Source organism: Podarcis pityusensis (genome assembly GCF_964106645.2).
Source record: "Podarcis pityusensis genome assembly, chromosome: 8".
NCBI classification, from domain to species: domain Eukaryota; kingdom Metazoa; phylum Chordata; class Lepidosauria; order Squamata; family Lacertidae; genus Podarcis; species Podarcis pityusensis.
In genome coordinates, this window is record NC_138033.1 from 13864260 (window position 1) to 13880943 (window position 16684).

Sequence of the window (16684 nt, forward strand, 5' to 3'; positions counted from 1 at the left end):
AGTCCTTCTCTCCATGTGCTTTTTTGATTGACAGGTCCTCTCTGAGGTCTCAAAGCAGAGATTCATTCCTGGTCCTGGTAAAGGTAAGGTAAAGGACCCCTGGACGATTAAGTCCAGTCAAAGGTGACTATGGAGTTGTGGTGCTCATCTGGCTTTCAGGCCGAGGGAGCCCGTATTTGTCCACAGGCAGCTTTCTGGGTCATCTGGCCAGCATGACTAAACCGCTTCTGGCACAACAGAACACTGTGATGGAAGCCAGAGTGCACAGAAACGCCGTTTACCTTCCCACCACAGTGGTACCATGGATCTTGGTACACAGGGTCTGTTAGCTGCAGATTGAGCATAAAACCTTCCATCTGCAAAGCATGATTTCAGAAGAAATCACAATACATTTCATTTCATTGACCAATTCACTACATTAACTGATTAAAATACCTTTTAAATTGCCTTTTTTTTAAAAAGCCTGCCCAGTTAATCTAAGGATGCATTCATTCATTTATTTAAAAGAATTATTTTTGATAGAAGTAATTATAAAAACTGCAGCTGGCAGCCAGCGTCTTAGAAGAAGCATCTTCCCTTTGCTTCGTTTGGGAGGGATGCCTCTTCTAAGTTGGCACCTGCTGCAACTGGTATATGTTTGTGTGTGTGTGTGTGTGTGCATGCACATGCACATTAAACATCACCATCATTTGGGGGTCAATGGGCACATTTGCAAATTGGAGAAAGTACTGTGAGCACCTCACATACCCTGCAACATTTGCTACAACAGCAAAAAAAAAAAAAAAAAAAAAATCAAGCAAAATTTCAGAAGCGGGAGGGAGCTCTGTGGGAGCCAGGGAAGGCCTGTGAGCCCAAGTGCTTCAAGTTGGTGACTCCTGAAGCATGCCATCTAAAAAAACAACTAAAATATGATCCACCTTTTGAAAGTGTTGTTCTAGCTACAGTGGTACCTCAGGTTACATATGCTTCAGGCTACAGATGCTTCGGGTTACCGACTCCACTAACCCAGAAATAGTACCTCAGGTTCAGAACTTTGCTTCAGGATGAGAACAGAAATTGTGGGGCGGTGGCACAGTGGCAGCAGGAGGCCCCATTAGCTAAAGTGGTACCTCAGCTTAAGAACAGTTTCAGGTTAAGTACGGACCTCCAGAACAAATTAAGTTCTTAACCCAAGGTACCACTATACATGCAAATCTATGCAACTTTGAGTTGATCAGTTAAAATCAGTTAAAATGTATTTACTTAAACAGCTAACAGGGCAATCCTGTGCACACTTACCTGGGAGCAAATCCCAAGCAACCCAATGAGACTCCCTTTGGAGTAGAGAGGCATAATGTTTCTGTAATGCAGGGATGGGGTGTCTACAGCCCTCCAGATGTGGTTAGACACAGTTCACATCATTCATGATCATTGACTATACTGGCTGGGTCTGATGGACATCCAGCAGCATCTGGAGGGCCAATGACACATTCATCATCCCTCAGGCAAATAGATTCCCAACTTACACATTTTCATGCACACAGGGGTGCATGCACACCACACATACACAAACATACACACAAAGACGGGTGCATTAGGATCCCCCTTTATTTAACTAATTTGCTCTTTGAAATCACATGCAAGCCTGCAAACAGACATTAGCAGATGCTGGAGCCTGAACTTCTGGGAATGGTGCATTGGAGATGCTTTTCCCAGCTTTGCTGAGGAAGGCACCTTGAACCAAATGAAATCAGTAAAGGAATTTGTCCAGCAGGAGCCCAAGGAGATAGGGCAGGAGAACGGTGAAAGCAATGCTCCCATGTACCAGGCTGGCTCCATCAGTTGCTTTCTTTATGTGACTGGTGGCAATCGAGATTTTCACCTCTCCAAAGGTCATGTTGGTGCCCTTGACAAGGATTTTTGCTGATTGAGTAGCACAGCCTTGCCCATAGAAGTCCTGAGATGAAACTGTAGAATCTGCAAAAGGACAATGCAGGAAAGAAATAGTATCATCCCTGCTGTGAAGGAAATTGACAGTTGTGAAAAATAAAAATTGTGGGGTTAACTTGTTTAAATCCAGCCTGTACAAGGAAGGAATGGGTGGTCAATTTGTGCATGGGCAAAGTCTGCAGTTGGGACTCAGACCCAAGTAGTTTTGTGGATTTGGAACCAAGGGAGTTGAAGGATATGTTTGGGAACCAAATGAAACTTGAGGAGATCATGCTGGGTCTCAGGATACAAAAGAAAGACACACTGGGCTGAGGAAACAGCAAATTCTAACATAAGTCTTTAGCTTTAGGGACTGTCTCTAGATGGAAAGCTGCAAGTGTTTTAAACTGACATTTCTTTCTGTATTTTTGCTCCATTTAAGGGCTACGTCTGGGAAGCTAAAATGATGGGTGGCTGCATTTGAGCAATTGGGTCTCCTTTGCTTCTACCCGCTCTAGGAGCAAAGGGTTGTCTCCAGCCAAGTTCTGCTTGGAATGAGCTCACTGAAACTACTGGGTCTAAGTTTCTCACATCCATTTCAATGAGTATTATTTTTTCCAATCACAAACTGATGCAGAATGTGACTGAACTTAAGAAGGGTAAAACTGAAAACTGAGAGAAACTGCAATTCATGGGCCTGTCCATCCCTAAGCAGGAGGGCTTGCTTTGATGTAGAACAAGGGTTGGGGTTTAGCACAGAGTTCACCTGTGGATAAGCCTAAACTCCTCCATTGTAGAGTCAGTTTGGTGCAGTACTTATGAGGACCTACTTAAGGTCTGGATTGAAAGAACTGGACTTGGGTCAGTTATTCTCTTCCAGCCCCTCACCATAGAACTGCCAAGAGAATAGGGGAGAAGCTAAACTCCTTGGGATTAATATGGAAAGAAGATGAATAATCCTCAGTCAGCATACCGCATTCTCATTTACCTTGGTAAGTCCCAGAAATGGTCAGGCAGTAGTCTTGGGATCCAGTACAGTTTGTCTTGTCACCATGGCAGGGCTTAGAGCTGAAAACGAAGCATGTGGGGCACACCTTCCTGGTGATGTTGGTGTTTACTGCAACAGTGATGAAATGAGTCATGAAACATACTGCTGAACTGGAGGGGGAAACACTCTGCAAAAACAAAAACCACAACAACAACCCTCCCCTTTTGTAGTTGGGGAAAATGGAAAAGGCATGGAATTTCTCAATTTGGTGTGGAGTGAGCATCAAATATTTTTCTGAACGGTCCAGGCCTTCCATTTCCTTGGGTTGTGGTTGGTCCTTTTAATAAACAAGAACTATTTTAACCAATGCATATGGTTCCCCTACTGGTGGGCAGCCTTCCCATGAGACAGAGCAAGACAATTGCCTCAGGCAGGAGCTGCAGTGAGCGGCCAGGAGATGCTGAGCAACAGAACTGTGTGTACCATTTCGCCAGCCCTGTGCTCCCTCAGCTAGGGTGCTGCCCTCAGTTGCAGTGGAGGATGCAGCCTGGTCTGCAGGGCTGAAGTGAGATCATTCTATCTCCACTGGTGCTGCGAATCACAAGTGTGGCACTTCGGTCCTGCTTGTTGGCTTTTCACATGCATCTGGTTGGCTACTGTGAGAATAGGATGCTAGACTAGCTGGGTCATTGGCCTGATCCAACAGGCTCTTCTTGTGTCCCTATTTGGAATGAGGGGGGCAGGGGACAATATTGTCCCTCAGGGCAGGCAGTATAGAATCATAGAATGATAGAGTTGGAAGAGACCACAAGGGCCATCGAGTCCAACCCCCTGCCAAGCAGGAAACACCATCAGAGCACTCCTGACATATGGTTGTCAAGCCTCTGCTTAAAGACCTCCAAAGAAGGAGACTCCACCACACTCCTTGGCAGCAAATTCCACTGTCGAACAGCTCTTACTGTCAGGAAGTTCTTCCTAATGTTTAGGTGGAATCTTCTTTCTTGTAGTTTGGATCTATTGCTCCGTGTCCGCTTCTCTGGAGCAGCAGAAAACAACCTTTCTCCCTCCTCTATGTGACATCCTTTTATATATTTGAACATAGCTATCATATCACCCCTTAGTAAATTGCCTTGAGCCAGTCCTGCCCGATGCTACTAAGAGCCAGAGCTCAGTCGTAGAACATCTGTGCTGCATGGGGCAGGGAGACAGCCTTGTCTGAAATCCTGGGGAGCCATTGCCGGTCAGTATAGACAATACTGAGCAAGATCATGATGGACCAGTAATCTGAGTCAGTAAAACGCATCTTCCTATGTTCTATGTTCCTATATTATGGTGCCACAGGACACTCCATTGTTTTGTGGACAAACTGAATGGTAGAGCACCAGTTTTGAATGCAGAAGGTCCCGACCTCTCCAAGCAGAGCTGGAGGTGTCCCTACTCTGAAACCTTGGGGAGTTTCTGCCAGCCAAAGCCGCACCCAGAGGTGCCAACTTGCAGAGAAGATTGGCGGGGGGACGACGATGCACGCACAGTGTTGGGACACCGCATGACATCAGGATGTCAGGAGGAGACAGGGTGGCAGCAACAGCAGCAGGAGCCAAATGTGGCAGCGGTGCAGCAATTATTATTATTATTATTATTATTATTATTATTATTAATTTATTTATACCCTGCCCATTTGGCTGGATCTTCCCAGCCACTCTGGGCAGCTTCCAGTAAAAACAGAATACGACTTCAAACATTAAAAACTTCCCTAAAGAGCCTTCAGGTGTCTTCTAAAAGTTGTTTATTTCCTTGACATCTAGTGGGAGAGCGTTTCACAGGGCAGGTGCCACTACTGAGAAGGCCCACATCTCCTCCTCTATCGCACCCAGTCTCCTCCGTCTCTTGCTGATGCCACAGGTTGGGAGCTGCACATCTTTCCTTTATGTGGCAGTGGCAGGAGGGGGAGCAGCCACTGAAGCTGTGCCATGCTCGGCTCCACAATCAGCCTCGTCTTCCTCCTCCTGCCACCACCACCGGCCGGGGGCTGCTTTCCCGCTCCTTCCCCTGCACAGCAGCAGGAGGAGCCGACCACTGAATTTACACAGCTCCATACTTGGCCTTCCCCCCCCCCAATGGGTCTAAACATTGGGAGGTTGCCCTCCTCCCCCAAAAATAATAATTTGGAGGGCTCAAAAGAGCTGGGCGCTAGGAGTTGATGCCTACCGCCCCAGTAGACAACACTGAGCTAGATGAACCCTACAGCTTAAGCCAGCCTCCTAGGTCCATCACACTACAGAATCATTATCCGTGCACTCTAGAGGAGAAAAGTTGGTGGCCAGATGAACTTTCTCTCCCCAAATAGCAGTTTTGATTCAGTCCTACTCTGCCTTGCTTCCTTTTCTGTTCTTCTTCTTGTGGCAATTTATTAATTTACATACTGCTTAATGCCATAATAGTGCACGGAGAATGGAAGCCAGTCATGCAAAGCATTAAAATGTTAACATCCTCGATCAAAATATACAATTTGGCAATCCCATTAATGACATTAAAGAAATATACCTGCATCATTAATATATGCGATAAAAAATGCAATCCCTTTAAGATAACATAACACTCAAAGCAGAAGGCTAAAGTCAAGGGGATGCCTGTATAAATAAGTGTGTCTGCAGTATATCATTATCATTACTATTGTTTATTATTGTTAGAATTAATTTTGTTTTCTAAATTTGTCCCAAAAGCAGCAAAGATGCAACACTGTGACATATAGAACAGCAGAGATTGGGCATCCCATACAAATCATTCCCTACACAGTGTTGTGTAATAACTTCCCCCACCTTTCAGGAATCTCAAAGGAGGAGGGAATAAGATTTCAAAGTGACCAAAAAATAAGGCACAACCAAAATTTGACAATCTGTAATTCTAAATAACTCTTCCATTATTCTCACTCCTATAAACAATTTTTGTTTGTTTTGTTATTGTTCCTATAAACAATGACACTGCACCAATCAGCTGTACATGAAGCTTTCTTCCCTTTTTGCCACACAGATGTTCTGAGTGATCCCCCCCCCAAGAGAGGCTAATTTGCTCTATGCTGCCGATCCAGGTGAGGTCTCTTGTGTTTCAACATGCAATTGTATTGATGTCTTAGACACAATGTATTTGCAACATGCTCCCTCTGCTGGCTTTATAGAAACTTGCATCTTTATTTTGCCTGCTGCAACCATAGCCTAAAACTTCTTCAACAGCAAAATACTGTCTCCTCAGTATAATCCTTGCTGAGTTCAATTCAATTTATGTCCAGGCAAAGATGGATATAGGATTGGAGTCCAAATGACTCTTTAAATCTAATGCTTGTGATTTTCCAGGTTTATTTTCATTTAACCAAAACTAGATGTTAGGAAGAATAAATGAGATAATGATTTGGATGCAGGGGTCAAACTTCCATCCCATGGAATTTTCCTATTGAAAATCCCCTTCCCAAATGGGGGGGAGGGGGGTCTTTACAAGCTCTGGTTTGTTGTAAGTCATACTCAGAGTATCCTCATAGAAATCAATGGGATTAAGTTAGGCTTGGTCATTAATTTCAACAGGTCTACGGCGAGTAGGAATTAGCTGGATACAGGGGTGCTAGATAGGGGGGCAGGTAAGCCTTGCCATGCATAATTAACCATAAGGCCATTTGAATGGCAATGCTCATTAACTTGGGGGACCCCTGGCCCCCTCAAATATTTTATTGAGGAGTCCAAAGTTGCCTCCTATGGCTAGATATAACCTTCTGTTTCTTGGTGATGAGTAGGAGTGCTAGAGTAATGTTAGTGCCTTAGTAGGAGTGCTAGAGTAATGTAATGTTGAAAGCATGTACATTCCTAACACAGGCAGCACAGAAGCTCATCCTGCACCCAAGAAATACCAGCCAGCCAGAAACCTTTCCCCATCCCTTCCCCAACCCCCTCTTTCCCTCTCCCTTTCTCTCCCTTGCACTGATTTGGGGTACTGAATCATCAGGTGAAGGTTTTCATGGTACAGAGCCATCCCCTGGTCACCTGCTCACTCCTGCAGATAAAACTGCTTGAGAAATAACATCTACATTGGCCAACAAAGCAGTCGGCAAGCCTACTTGCATCAGATCTCCAAAGCACAAGCCGTAGCCCAGTCCAGCTTGGTGCATCCATGGCCGTCTTTACCTGGGGGTGCAATGGGTGCAGTGCACCTGGGCGCTGAATTCTGGGAGTTGCCAAATGTATACCTACTATATATTGGTCCCTCTCGATCAGCGGCAGTGAAAAGCAATGGAGCGGAAGTCCCCGCCCCCCCATCACTCTGAAGCAGTTTTTTCTGCTGCATCGTCGTTATAGGTGAGCAATTCCCCCCCCCCAAAAAAAAAGGTCAACAAGTTTGGCTTTCCCCCTCCCAAAAAAACTCAATAAAAGTTAATTTGGGGTGCCTAAACTAATTTTAGGGGCGCTGGGTGGATCTTTGCACCCTGGCGGCGCATATGCTAAAGACGGCCTTGGGTGCATCGCAAATATCCTCCAGATAAACTCCCCACTCTCTGGCCAACTTAAAACAGCAACAGACTTTTCCTCTGCCTCTCACACTGCCTGAATGATGTGACATTCCAAAATCTGGAGAGAGACATGCAGCCATTAAAGAACAGCATGTCCTTTCATCAGGTTGTGCAAAGCCAGGTTAATAGGTCTATTCACAATCAATACAAGAAAGCTCTTATATTTTTTCTTATGGGTGCTTCATCCTCAATTTCACTTACTTAGTATGCATTGTAAATAACTTCCCTATTGCCCTTCAGTTAGGATTCCTGGGATATGAAAAAAAATTGATATACTCATTTCTGAGACTCTTACTCAGCCTTAATCAGTTCTGGACCCCACATACCTTCAGGTAGACGACTATTGCATTTTGTCTTATTGCAGCATACAGAGTTCCAGGTAAAATTTTTCCCAGCTGTGAAGAATAAGTCCCCCTCTTTGCATGCATCGAAACTGGTCTTGTTGCTTTCACAGCCTTGGAAGCTAACAGGGATTGCTTTGGAATCTTGTGCTTCAAAAAAAGGGGAAGGAAATAGAAGGGAGTTAGGGAGATAAAAAATAACGTGTTAAAACCAATGACCAAAACAATATCACTCATCCATTAAAGCAGGGGAGGAAAAACCTTTTCAGCCTGAGGGTCGCAGTCTATCACTGACAAGTGCTAGGGGTGGGAGGAGCCAGGGGTAAAAGTGGGCAGAGCTGCAAATGTGACTCGTATCTTTGTGCCCTAGGCTAGATTCCAGCCATGCAAAAGTCAGGGGGTTCTACACACATTGTTCTACCTCCAGGCAAACAAGTTCAAGGGTGCTTCCAAACTGAAGAGGGCATGGAGGAGGACCGGTGAGGGGTGTTGCCTGGGCAGGATGAGTGGGGCCTGGGAAGAGAGTGGAAGGCCAGAAAAAGAGGGCTGCCCTTGGCCCCTAGACCTGAGATTTACCCACCCCTTCATTAAAATGTACCACAAATGCACATAATCAAGCACTGGTGTATTCACACTTGTGGTCAGCAGTGATCTTTCGTGTAAACGCAACCAAGTTCTGGATAGTGTAACTGATTCCATCTGTAATATGCTGGTGGGTTTGCACTATTCAGACAGTGCAATTGGCATTTGATGTGTTCTTCAGATTCATAATGATCATGGCTGCATTCCTCCTCTCCGCCCCCCGCACACACCTTTTAATTAGGTTTCTAGAAAGGCTTCTGTTAGCGTTTTCTGGAAATATCCCCAGGGACACATATACCTACTCTTTGTATAATTCCATGCTGCTGAAATGCAGGATCCTCCAGCATCATCAACTGAACAAACTTTGTCTGGACACTCTTTTGCATCACCAGTACAGTCACAGTCCAGGGAGTTTGCTGGGGGGAAAATAATAACATTGAAAACAGTAAACAATCGCAACTACCACGATGATGAGCAACACTGGTTCTTATTTCTTCTGTTTCTGCTTTATTTTCTAATTCCAACCTTCCTCTGAGGAATTCAGGATTATGTGCCAGAGACACTGCTGCAGTCGCCACACCCAATCACAACAGCACAACTTAGACCTCATTAACTCCATGCATTTATAGTGTTGTGATACGATTTCCCCTTGAAGAATTCTGCAGTTTGCAAAGGGTGCTGAAAGTTGTTAGGAGGCTCCTGTTGCCCTCACACAGCTATGCTGGATTGATTGTTAAATCACTCTGGAAGGGGAATGGGGGCCTCTTCTAACAACACTCTGCACCCTTACCAAACTACAGTTCCCAAGATTCTTGGGGCAAAGCCATGGCTGTTTAAAGTTTTATCATAACAGTTTAGATGTGTTACCATTGTCTATTGGCTGCAACAGGACTCTACTGTTGTGTTCTGGTCCAATGACAGACTCCACAGAGAATGCAGCGTCAGGACCACGGACAGATCCCAATGAGCTGCTTCTTCTGACAAAGGCTGGTTGCAGACTGAAGCCTTTTGAGCCTCTATCTCCAGGCTGTCTCTTCCCATGACTACTATTGTGGCAAGGCCACCTGAAGAAAATACACTGCAGTACCTCACCTTAGCTGTACCTCATTTTACATTGTAGTGCCTAATGCTAAAAGCGCCTAATTCTGAGAATCAAATGCTGTCTCTCTCTCTCTCTCTCTCTGCTTTATTGCTGGATTAGCAGAAACATATTTTTAGCTGTGCTTGCAGAATATAGGGGAAAGGGGAAAGCATCCATCATAGTCACAAGGTGAGGCACTATCACCACATGTTCTGGAACACAGGATGTCTGAGTTAGGTGCTTTCCATATAGGACACAGGATGTCTGATAAGGAAGGGGGTTTTGCTTTGCCTGCCAAAGAGGGGATTTTTAGCTTTACTTGCTGATAATAGTATATGAGTAATTGCCAATATAATGAGCAAATATATGGAAAGAAGAAGTAATCTTTATAAGGACATAGGAGGATTTAGGAAGGGTGATGTTCATGCTTATTGGTTTAATTTTGCTGCAGTGCATGAATATGTAATGTCTGAAAAAGGTACATAACCCCATGGAACTGTTGGTCAGCGTCCAGTCTTTGAGAGAGAACTCCACTGGACCTGTTGCTGTCAGCAAAAAAAATTACTTTCTATTTCTCCAACTGCTGCATCTGTGGTCTTTGAGCGCACCTTGAACAGGTATCCAGGTACTTTCGCAACACTATATCTCTCCTTTGTGAATGTTTGATAATCTGCTCTAGGAAGACATTGTCCATGTCTGGCTTGGCAGTCTATAGCAGACCCTTCACAGTAAGGTCACTATTTCTCTCTGCTACAGTTTTTACTCCTATACTCTCTATCAGCTTTCCATGCTCCAGGTCATGGATTTCTTCACAAGTGTACACATCCTTTACATATAATGCTACTCCTCCTTCCTTTCTGTTTGGTCTATGCATTTTGAACAAGTTATACTTCTCAGTTGCTACCTTCCAGTCATGAGTTTCATCCACCAGGTTTCAGTAATATGACTCAACTCACCTGCAGCTATCAAGGCAGCAAAAAGATAAAGAAGAAACAACTTCATGATTCTGGGAACTGAAGTGGTCCGGTGTCAATGGAAGAAAAATATCCCACAGAGGAGGTTTCTGCAACTGCAATACCAAAATGATGGGAGATTTTATTTTTTATTTTTTTTAAAAAGCAAGCAAGAATCAACATGAAGGCAAATGATGTGGTGGTTACAGCTGGGCAAATGGCACTCTAGTGTGTCATGTGGTTGTGAGTTCCAATGGTCTTGTTTTTCTATTTTTGAAGTCTCTCCCTAGCAGACCTGGGTCAAAGCATTTTGCCACCTGATGCACTAATGAGGATGACATTCTCCTTTTTTTTTCTTTTTCTTTTTTTCTTTCCAATCTTGACCTGCCTTCAAAATAATCCATGATAATATACATCAGGGATGGAGGACAGCTCTGGCCCTCCAGATATTTATTTGTTTAATTTTATTGTTGCATTTCTATTCCACGTTTCCTTCAAGGAAGCTCAAAGTGACACAGATTGTTCTCCCTCTTCATGTTTCATCCTCACAACAACACTTTGAGGTAGGATAGTTTGAAAGACAGTGGCTGGCTCAAAGTTATCCAGTCAGCTTCATGACCATAGGGGGATTTGAACCCTGGTCTCCCAGGCAGGACAACAACTCCCATCATCCCTGGCTTTGGGGCATGCCAGCTGGAGCTGGTGGTATTTGGAGTCTAACAGCATTTGAAGGCCCACAGGGTCCCCAATAAATTTGCAAAAATGTATTGTTTTGGTCTCTCCATATTAAAGCTTGGTCTCTCCATATTAAAGCTTTACTGCAGGTGTGACCTCCAGATGTTATTACTAATATTCTGTGTCCCCACCAAGACTGCTGTGAGAGTAGCAGGACTGAGAAAAGGCCTCCCCTGAAGACCTCAAAACCCAGGCATGTTCATATGACAGAATAGAGTCTTTGAGATACCTTGGACCTTAGCCTAGACACTGCTAGGGTACTATGGCAAAATGTGCATTAAAATGTATATATTAGTGAAAATAACAAACGAAAATGCATTAGCACAAATAGGTGTATCGGACAAAGTTGCATTGAAATATGTGCATATTAGAAGAAAGTCACCCTAAAATGCAGGTGAATTTCCGTCACAAATAGTTAACTGCTCCCTGCAGTTTGTGTGACAATATTTCAGATAGCAATCCCATTTGCTCCCACCCAAGGGAATATCTGGGCAAGGCCAGTAGACAAAGGGCTATCCTGCCCTCTTTGCTAAACAATTTGGGGCAGGACCCCAGGGCGTGTGCTGCGAGGAGTGTGTATGCAAGGAGAATGTGCCTTGTGTGGACACACAGCACCTGAGAGCAAGAGGAGGGTCACACCCTCATAGCAAACACATATCTCTGGGAGGGGGGGGAGAACATTTCGGCTGAAAACCATGTAACGGAGATGGCAAGAATGGATGGCAAGCAGGCCAAAGGAAAAGGAAGACATTCAAAGCTGCCATAGCTGGGTATGATGGTCATCTGAATTGAGGGGTAGCAATGAAGCTGGAGGTAGATACCATGGAGAGAGTGGATAGAGGAAACCTTTTATCCCTCTCTTATAACACTAGAATTCATAGACATCCAATGGAAAGTTGGAAGATTCGGGACAGGTGAAAGCACATTCTATGGAATTTACTTCCCTGGGAGGTAATGATAGCCACCAACTTGGGTGACCTTCAAAGAGGATTGGACAAGTTCATGGAGTATAAGGCTATGCTCTGCCTCCATGGTCTAAGACAGTAATGCTTCTGGATATCAGGTTCTGGAAGCCCCAGGAGGGGAGAGTGTTATTGTCCTGCTTGCAGACTTCTCATTGGCACCTGCGTAGCTCTGTGAGAATTAGATGGTGGGCTTGATGGGCCATTGGCCTGATGTAGCAGAAACTTCTTATGTTCTTATAAGAGAAGCAGAGACTGGAGAGAGGCAGTGAATGGTACTGTGATGTTGACATTTTATCCTTTATCAGGACTGGCGTGTCTGCCATACTCATAAGCTGATATGGAACTCTCTTTCAGGGAAACCAGGTCGCTGGATTTCAGGGTGGGTCGTGGATAAGAAACCTTTGATAAGAAAGAGGAGGGTGTCCAAACAAAGGGATTTGCACCCCTCTGAGGACAAATGTTGAATCATAGAACTGTAGAGTTGGAAGGATACATTAGATCATCTAGTCCAATTCCCTGCAATGAAGGAATCTCAACTAAAGCAGCCATGACAGATGGCCATCCAACCTCTGCTTAAAACTTCCAAGGAAGGAGAGTCCACAACCTTCCAAGGGAGTCCATTCCACTCTTGAACAGCTTTTACTGTCAGAAAGTTCTACCTTCAACCTCCTTCAACTGTTACTCATAAGGCTTGGGCTTGATGTCAAGCCCATAACGCTGTTTTGTGCAGCACCAATGAATCCTCCCAAGATTTCTCAAACAAACACCTACTGCCAACCTTGGGTTTCACAGTCCTTGTGTTTGTCAGATGCACTGTATTTTAAAAGCTAAGTGGAGTCTTCAACAAAAGGTTGTATTGCATCAGGTATGGGGGACTTTTCGCCTCCAGATGTTGCTGAATGCCAGTCAGCCCTGACCATTGGCCAACCTTCCTGAGGCTGATGGGAGTTGTAGTTCAGCAGCATCTGGAGCGCCGAAGATTCCCTTCACCTGCAATTGGAGCACTGCTGCTGCCTTGCAGCACTACACCCCAACAGATGATGGGGCCCCCAAAAATATATTTTGCCTTGTTCCCCCTGACATCTTCCCACTGGGATGGTTATTTCAGTGGAAACTGAGCCCACCTCAGTGCTCTAACACTCTCAGTGATGTCATTGCCAAAACCCATGACCGACCAGTGAGAGTTCTCCACTCACTGCTGTGAGCTACTAACATCATTTACTGTGCCGTAGGTTACCCTGATGTCATTTAAAACAAGGAAGGCGTTTGTTCTTTTTAGATACATTAGGCAAACATATGGCTATCAATAGTGTTATCAGCAGTGCATGGGCAACCGCAGAGCATGAGAAAGTGGAGTGCGCACTGCATGGTACCTTGGTATTCATCCACATGCATTTATACATAAGTGTGTTGGGTCTTTAACAGTGGTTCACATTCTAAGGAGGACTAACAAAATAAAGTGTGTCTAAAGGAGGGTGACCAGGGTGGTTGAGAGGTCTGGAAACCAAGGGTTGCATCCAACTAAGTTCTACTCAGAGTATACCCATTGAAAGTAATGGAACAAAGCCATGTCCATAGATTTCAATGGGCACACTTGGAGAAGAAGTAACACCAGCTACAACCCCAAGTCCTATGAGGAAGTGTTAGAAGAACTGAAAGAACAGGATAGTGTCTTGATGAAGGGTTGCCATTCAGAAAATGTATAGACCCCTGATAGACCAAAAGCCCATCTAGTCCAACATTTTGTCCTCACAGTGGCTGGCAAGGTACCTGTGGGAATCCCAGATAAACAGAACATGACTGCAACAGCACGGTCTTGCCCCAGTATACCTGAAAGAGCATCTCCACCCCCATTGTTCAGCCTGGACACTGAGGTCCAGTTCTGAGGGCCTTCTGGTGGTTCCCTCACTGCGAGAGGTGAGGTTACAAGGAACCAGACAGAGGGCCTTTTTGGTGGTGGCACCCGCTATGTGGAACATCCTCCCATCAGATGTCAAGGAAATAAATAACTATCTGACTTTTAGAAGACATCTGAAGTCAGCCCTGTTTAGGGAAGTTTTTAATGTTTGATGCTTTATTGTGTTTTTAATATTCTGTTGGGAGCCACCCAGAGTGGCTGGGGAAACCCAGCCAGATGGGCAGGGTATAAATAATAAGTTGTTGCTGTTGTTGTTTCTCCTGCTCAGAATCACCAAATGCTGGAATTGAGAGGCATGCTACCTCATATACTGGTGATAATGTAGTCATCATGACTAGTAGCCACTGATAGTCATCCACCATTGGTTTATCTACCCCTCACCTTTTAAAGCTATTCAGATTGGAGACCTTTCCTGGTTCCCACAGATTCACCTCCCCCTCCCCACTGAAATTAGACTTGAAAGAAACATTTTTTTAAGGGGAAGTTGTTTCCCTGTTCACTGTGCATTTGGACACCTCTTAAGATATTGTAAACATTTTTCTTTCATGATGGTGCCCAAGAACAGGAATCAAGTTTTCATTTGGATGCAATTGGAGACCATTTTGAATCGAGAGGGTGGACTGAAGCTTATCAAAATCGCATTGACTTTAACTCAATTTTACAAAATGGTACCTGAGATCAAGAGGCAAGTTTTGAACTATATTTGAATATGACTGGATGCCATTTTGAATCAAGATAGAAGACTGAACCTTTCAAAACTGCACTGATTTCAACAATGGATATCAAAATTCCACTGATTTTTCAGTTTTGGAGGTGGCTATTGAGTAGCCAATAGGCTGCTGCGTGTGTGTGCTGCACACAACAGTTTCCCTGATTTGCAAGTCCACCTACAGGCGCTAAAAGCTTGGTGACCTCCTCTAATAGCAAACTCAACTGGTGGGGGCTGAAAGCTATGTTGACCAAAACAAGTCCACTGGGAAACAGCAGGCAAATATCAGAATGCTCGTGGGAACTGTAAGGTTTGCAGAAGTACAACACACACCCCCACTTCTTTCTTTCTTTCTTTCTTTCTTTCTTTCTTTCTTCCTTTCTTCCTTTCTTCCTTTCTTCCTTTCTTCCTTCCTTCCTTCCTTCCTTCCTTCCTTCCTTCCTTCCTTCCTTCCATGGAAATCTAAGGTGGCAATGTCCATGGTAAATAAAATACCAATCAGGACGATCAGTTCATAGAATCATCGTCCAGTCTAACCCCCTACAATGCAGGAATCTCAATTAAAGCATGCATTACAGAGGGCCACCCAACCTCTGCTTAAAAAAACCTCCAAGGAAGGAAAGTCCACCACCTTCCAAGGGAGTCCATTCCATGGTAGAACAGCTCTTAAAAGTTCATTCTGATGTTTAGTCAGAATCTCCTTTCTTGTAACTTGAAGTGATTGGTTCAAGTCCTATCTTCCGGAGCAGGAGAAAACAAGCTAACAGGGACTGAAGAAAAGTGTGACTGTACACAGCGAACCAGTGGTATTGCGAGTGAATGGGGGCAGCCCCGTGGTTCCACGTTATGTCCATCATGGCCTGGAGGAGGGAGGATGTTGCAAAGACAGCTTGCCTTCCTCTCCTGATCACCTCTGGCCATGCAGAGCTACCAGGTGGGTCCCGGGCATGTCCTAGGATGTCTGTGTAAGAAGACTGTGTAGCTCAACGCTCCTAGCAGCAAACCACAGAAATGGGTTGCGCACCCTGGAAGAGTCCCCTGTAGGTGAATGCACCAAGTTGTGCTGGGATGTCATAGAACAGCTTCATGCAGACCCTCCTAAATATCTCCCCGTTTATGTTCAGGTCCTAGGCAAGCATCCTTTCCCAAGCACCAGCAAGTCCTGGCTGTAAAGTTGGCTAATATCCATAGCAAAGAATTCCTCTCTTACCTGGTTTCCCCCCTTCTTTGTTGATGTGATATCTTTATGCAGAGAGACCAGCTGAGAGGCATTAGGTTGGTTGTGTGTGTATATATACTCTCTAGGGAAAGGTGAGTAAGTGCCCGCTATCAGTGGGCAGAAAGTAGATATGAGAAGAAAGGGCAGCTTCAGTGAGAGACTTTTAAGGTGGAGGAGAGACGTTGTGATTCATTGCGAGGTGTGGTAAAGAAGGAAACAAGGTTAAAATAGCTGGGCAAACTTGACGGGAAATCTGAGAAACCAATTCTGCCATGGAAAATAAATCTTGGTTTGTTTAGGACTGTTTTCCTCCAAACACCAGAAGGAAGTGAGGGGCTGCCCTGACTTGAAGAGGTTTTAAGGTGGAGCACATGAGATAGGGACAGGAAAATCTGAAAATTTTGGTTTCTCCCAGTTTCTGATTTTTTTTCCCTGAAGTTCAGTTTTCACAATTCTACATCAGTGTGCAGATTTTTATTTTATTTTTTAAAAAAGTTCTCATAAACATTCATCAGCATTTTAATGCAACTGTTTCTAAATATACACATATTGGATGGAATTGTGCCTAAGACACACACCTTTCACACAGCAAAGGTGCATACTTTACTATATACATTTCTGTAAATGTTCCTTGACTGGAGAACCACGCTGCAAAATTTGGAGAACTGTGAATTTCAATGGTTTGCATATTGCGCCGGAAAATGCAGCTTAGGGAGGTTCGCCTCAAAATGCA

General features: G+C 44.5%; 1 protein-coding gene across 1 annotated transcript; it reads right to left on the reverse strand.

Moving 5' to 3' along the window:
- Positions 1-1569: 1569 nt before the first annotated feature.
- On the reverse strand, positions 1570-16077 carry LOC308484412 (phospholipase A2 inhibitor and Ly6/PLAUR domain-containing protein-like). The gene is made up of 6 exons (XM_081019351.1): positions 15943-16077; positions 10409-10521; positions 8674-8787; positions 7775-7933; positions 2897-3025; positions 1570-1956 (listed from the first exon to the last, which is right to left on the reverse strand). Exons 2-6 carry the CDS (start codon positions 10452-10454, stop codon positions 1730-1732), a joined length of 675 nt encoding a protein of 224 aa, XP_080875477.1. The 5' UTR covers positions 10455-10521; positions 15943-16077; the 3' UTR covers positions 1570-1729.
- Positions 16078-16684: the final 607 nt, after the last annotated feature.

Coding starts and splice junctions, on each gene's coding strand:
- LOC308484412 (XM_081019351.1), bottom strand. CDS start 10,454: ATGAAGTTGTTTCTTCTTTATCTTTTTGCTGCCTTGATAGCTGCAG. Junction 7,934..8,673: donor AGCATGGAATTATACAAAGA/GTAGGTATATGT, acceptor TTGAAGCACAAG/ATTCCAAAGCAATCCCTGTT. Junction 3,026..7,774: donor CAATAGTCGTCTACCTGAAG/GTATGTGGGGTC, acceptor TCACTGTTGCAG/TAAACACCAACATCACCAGG.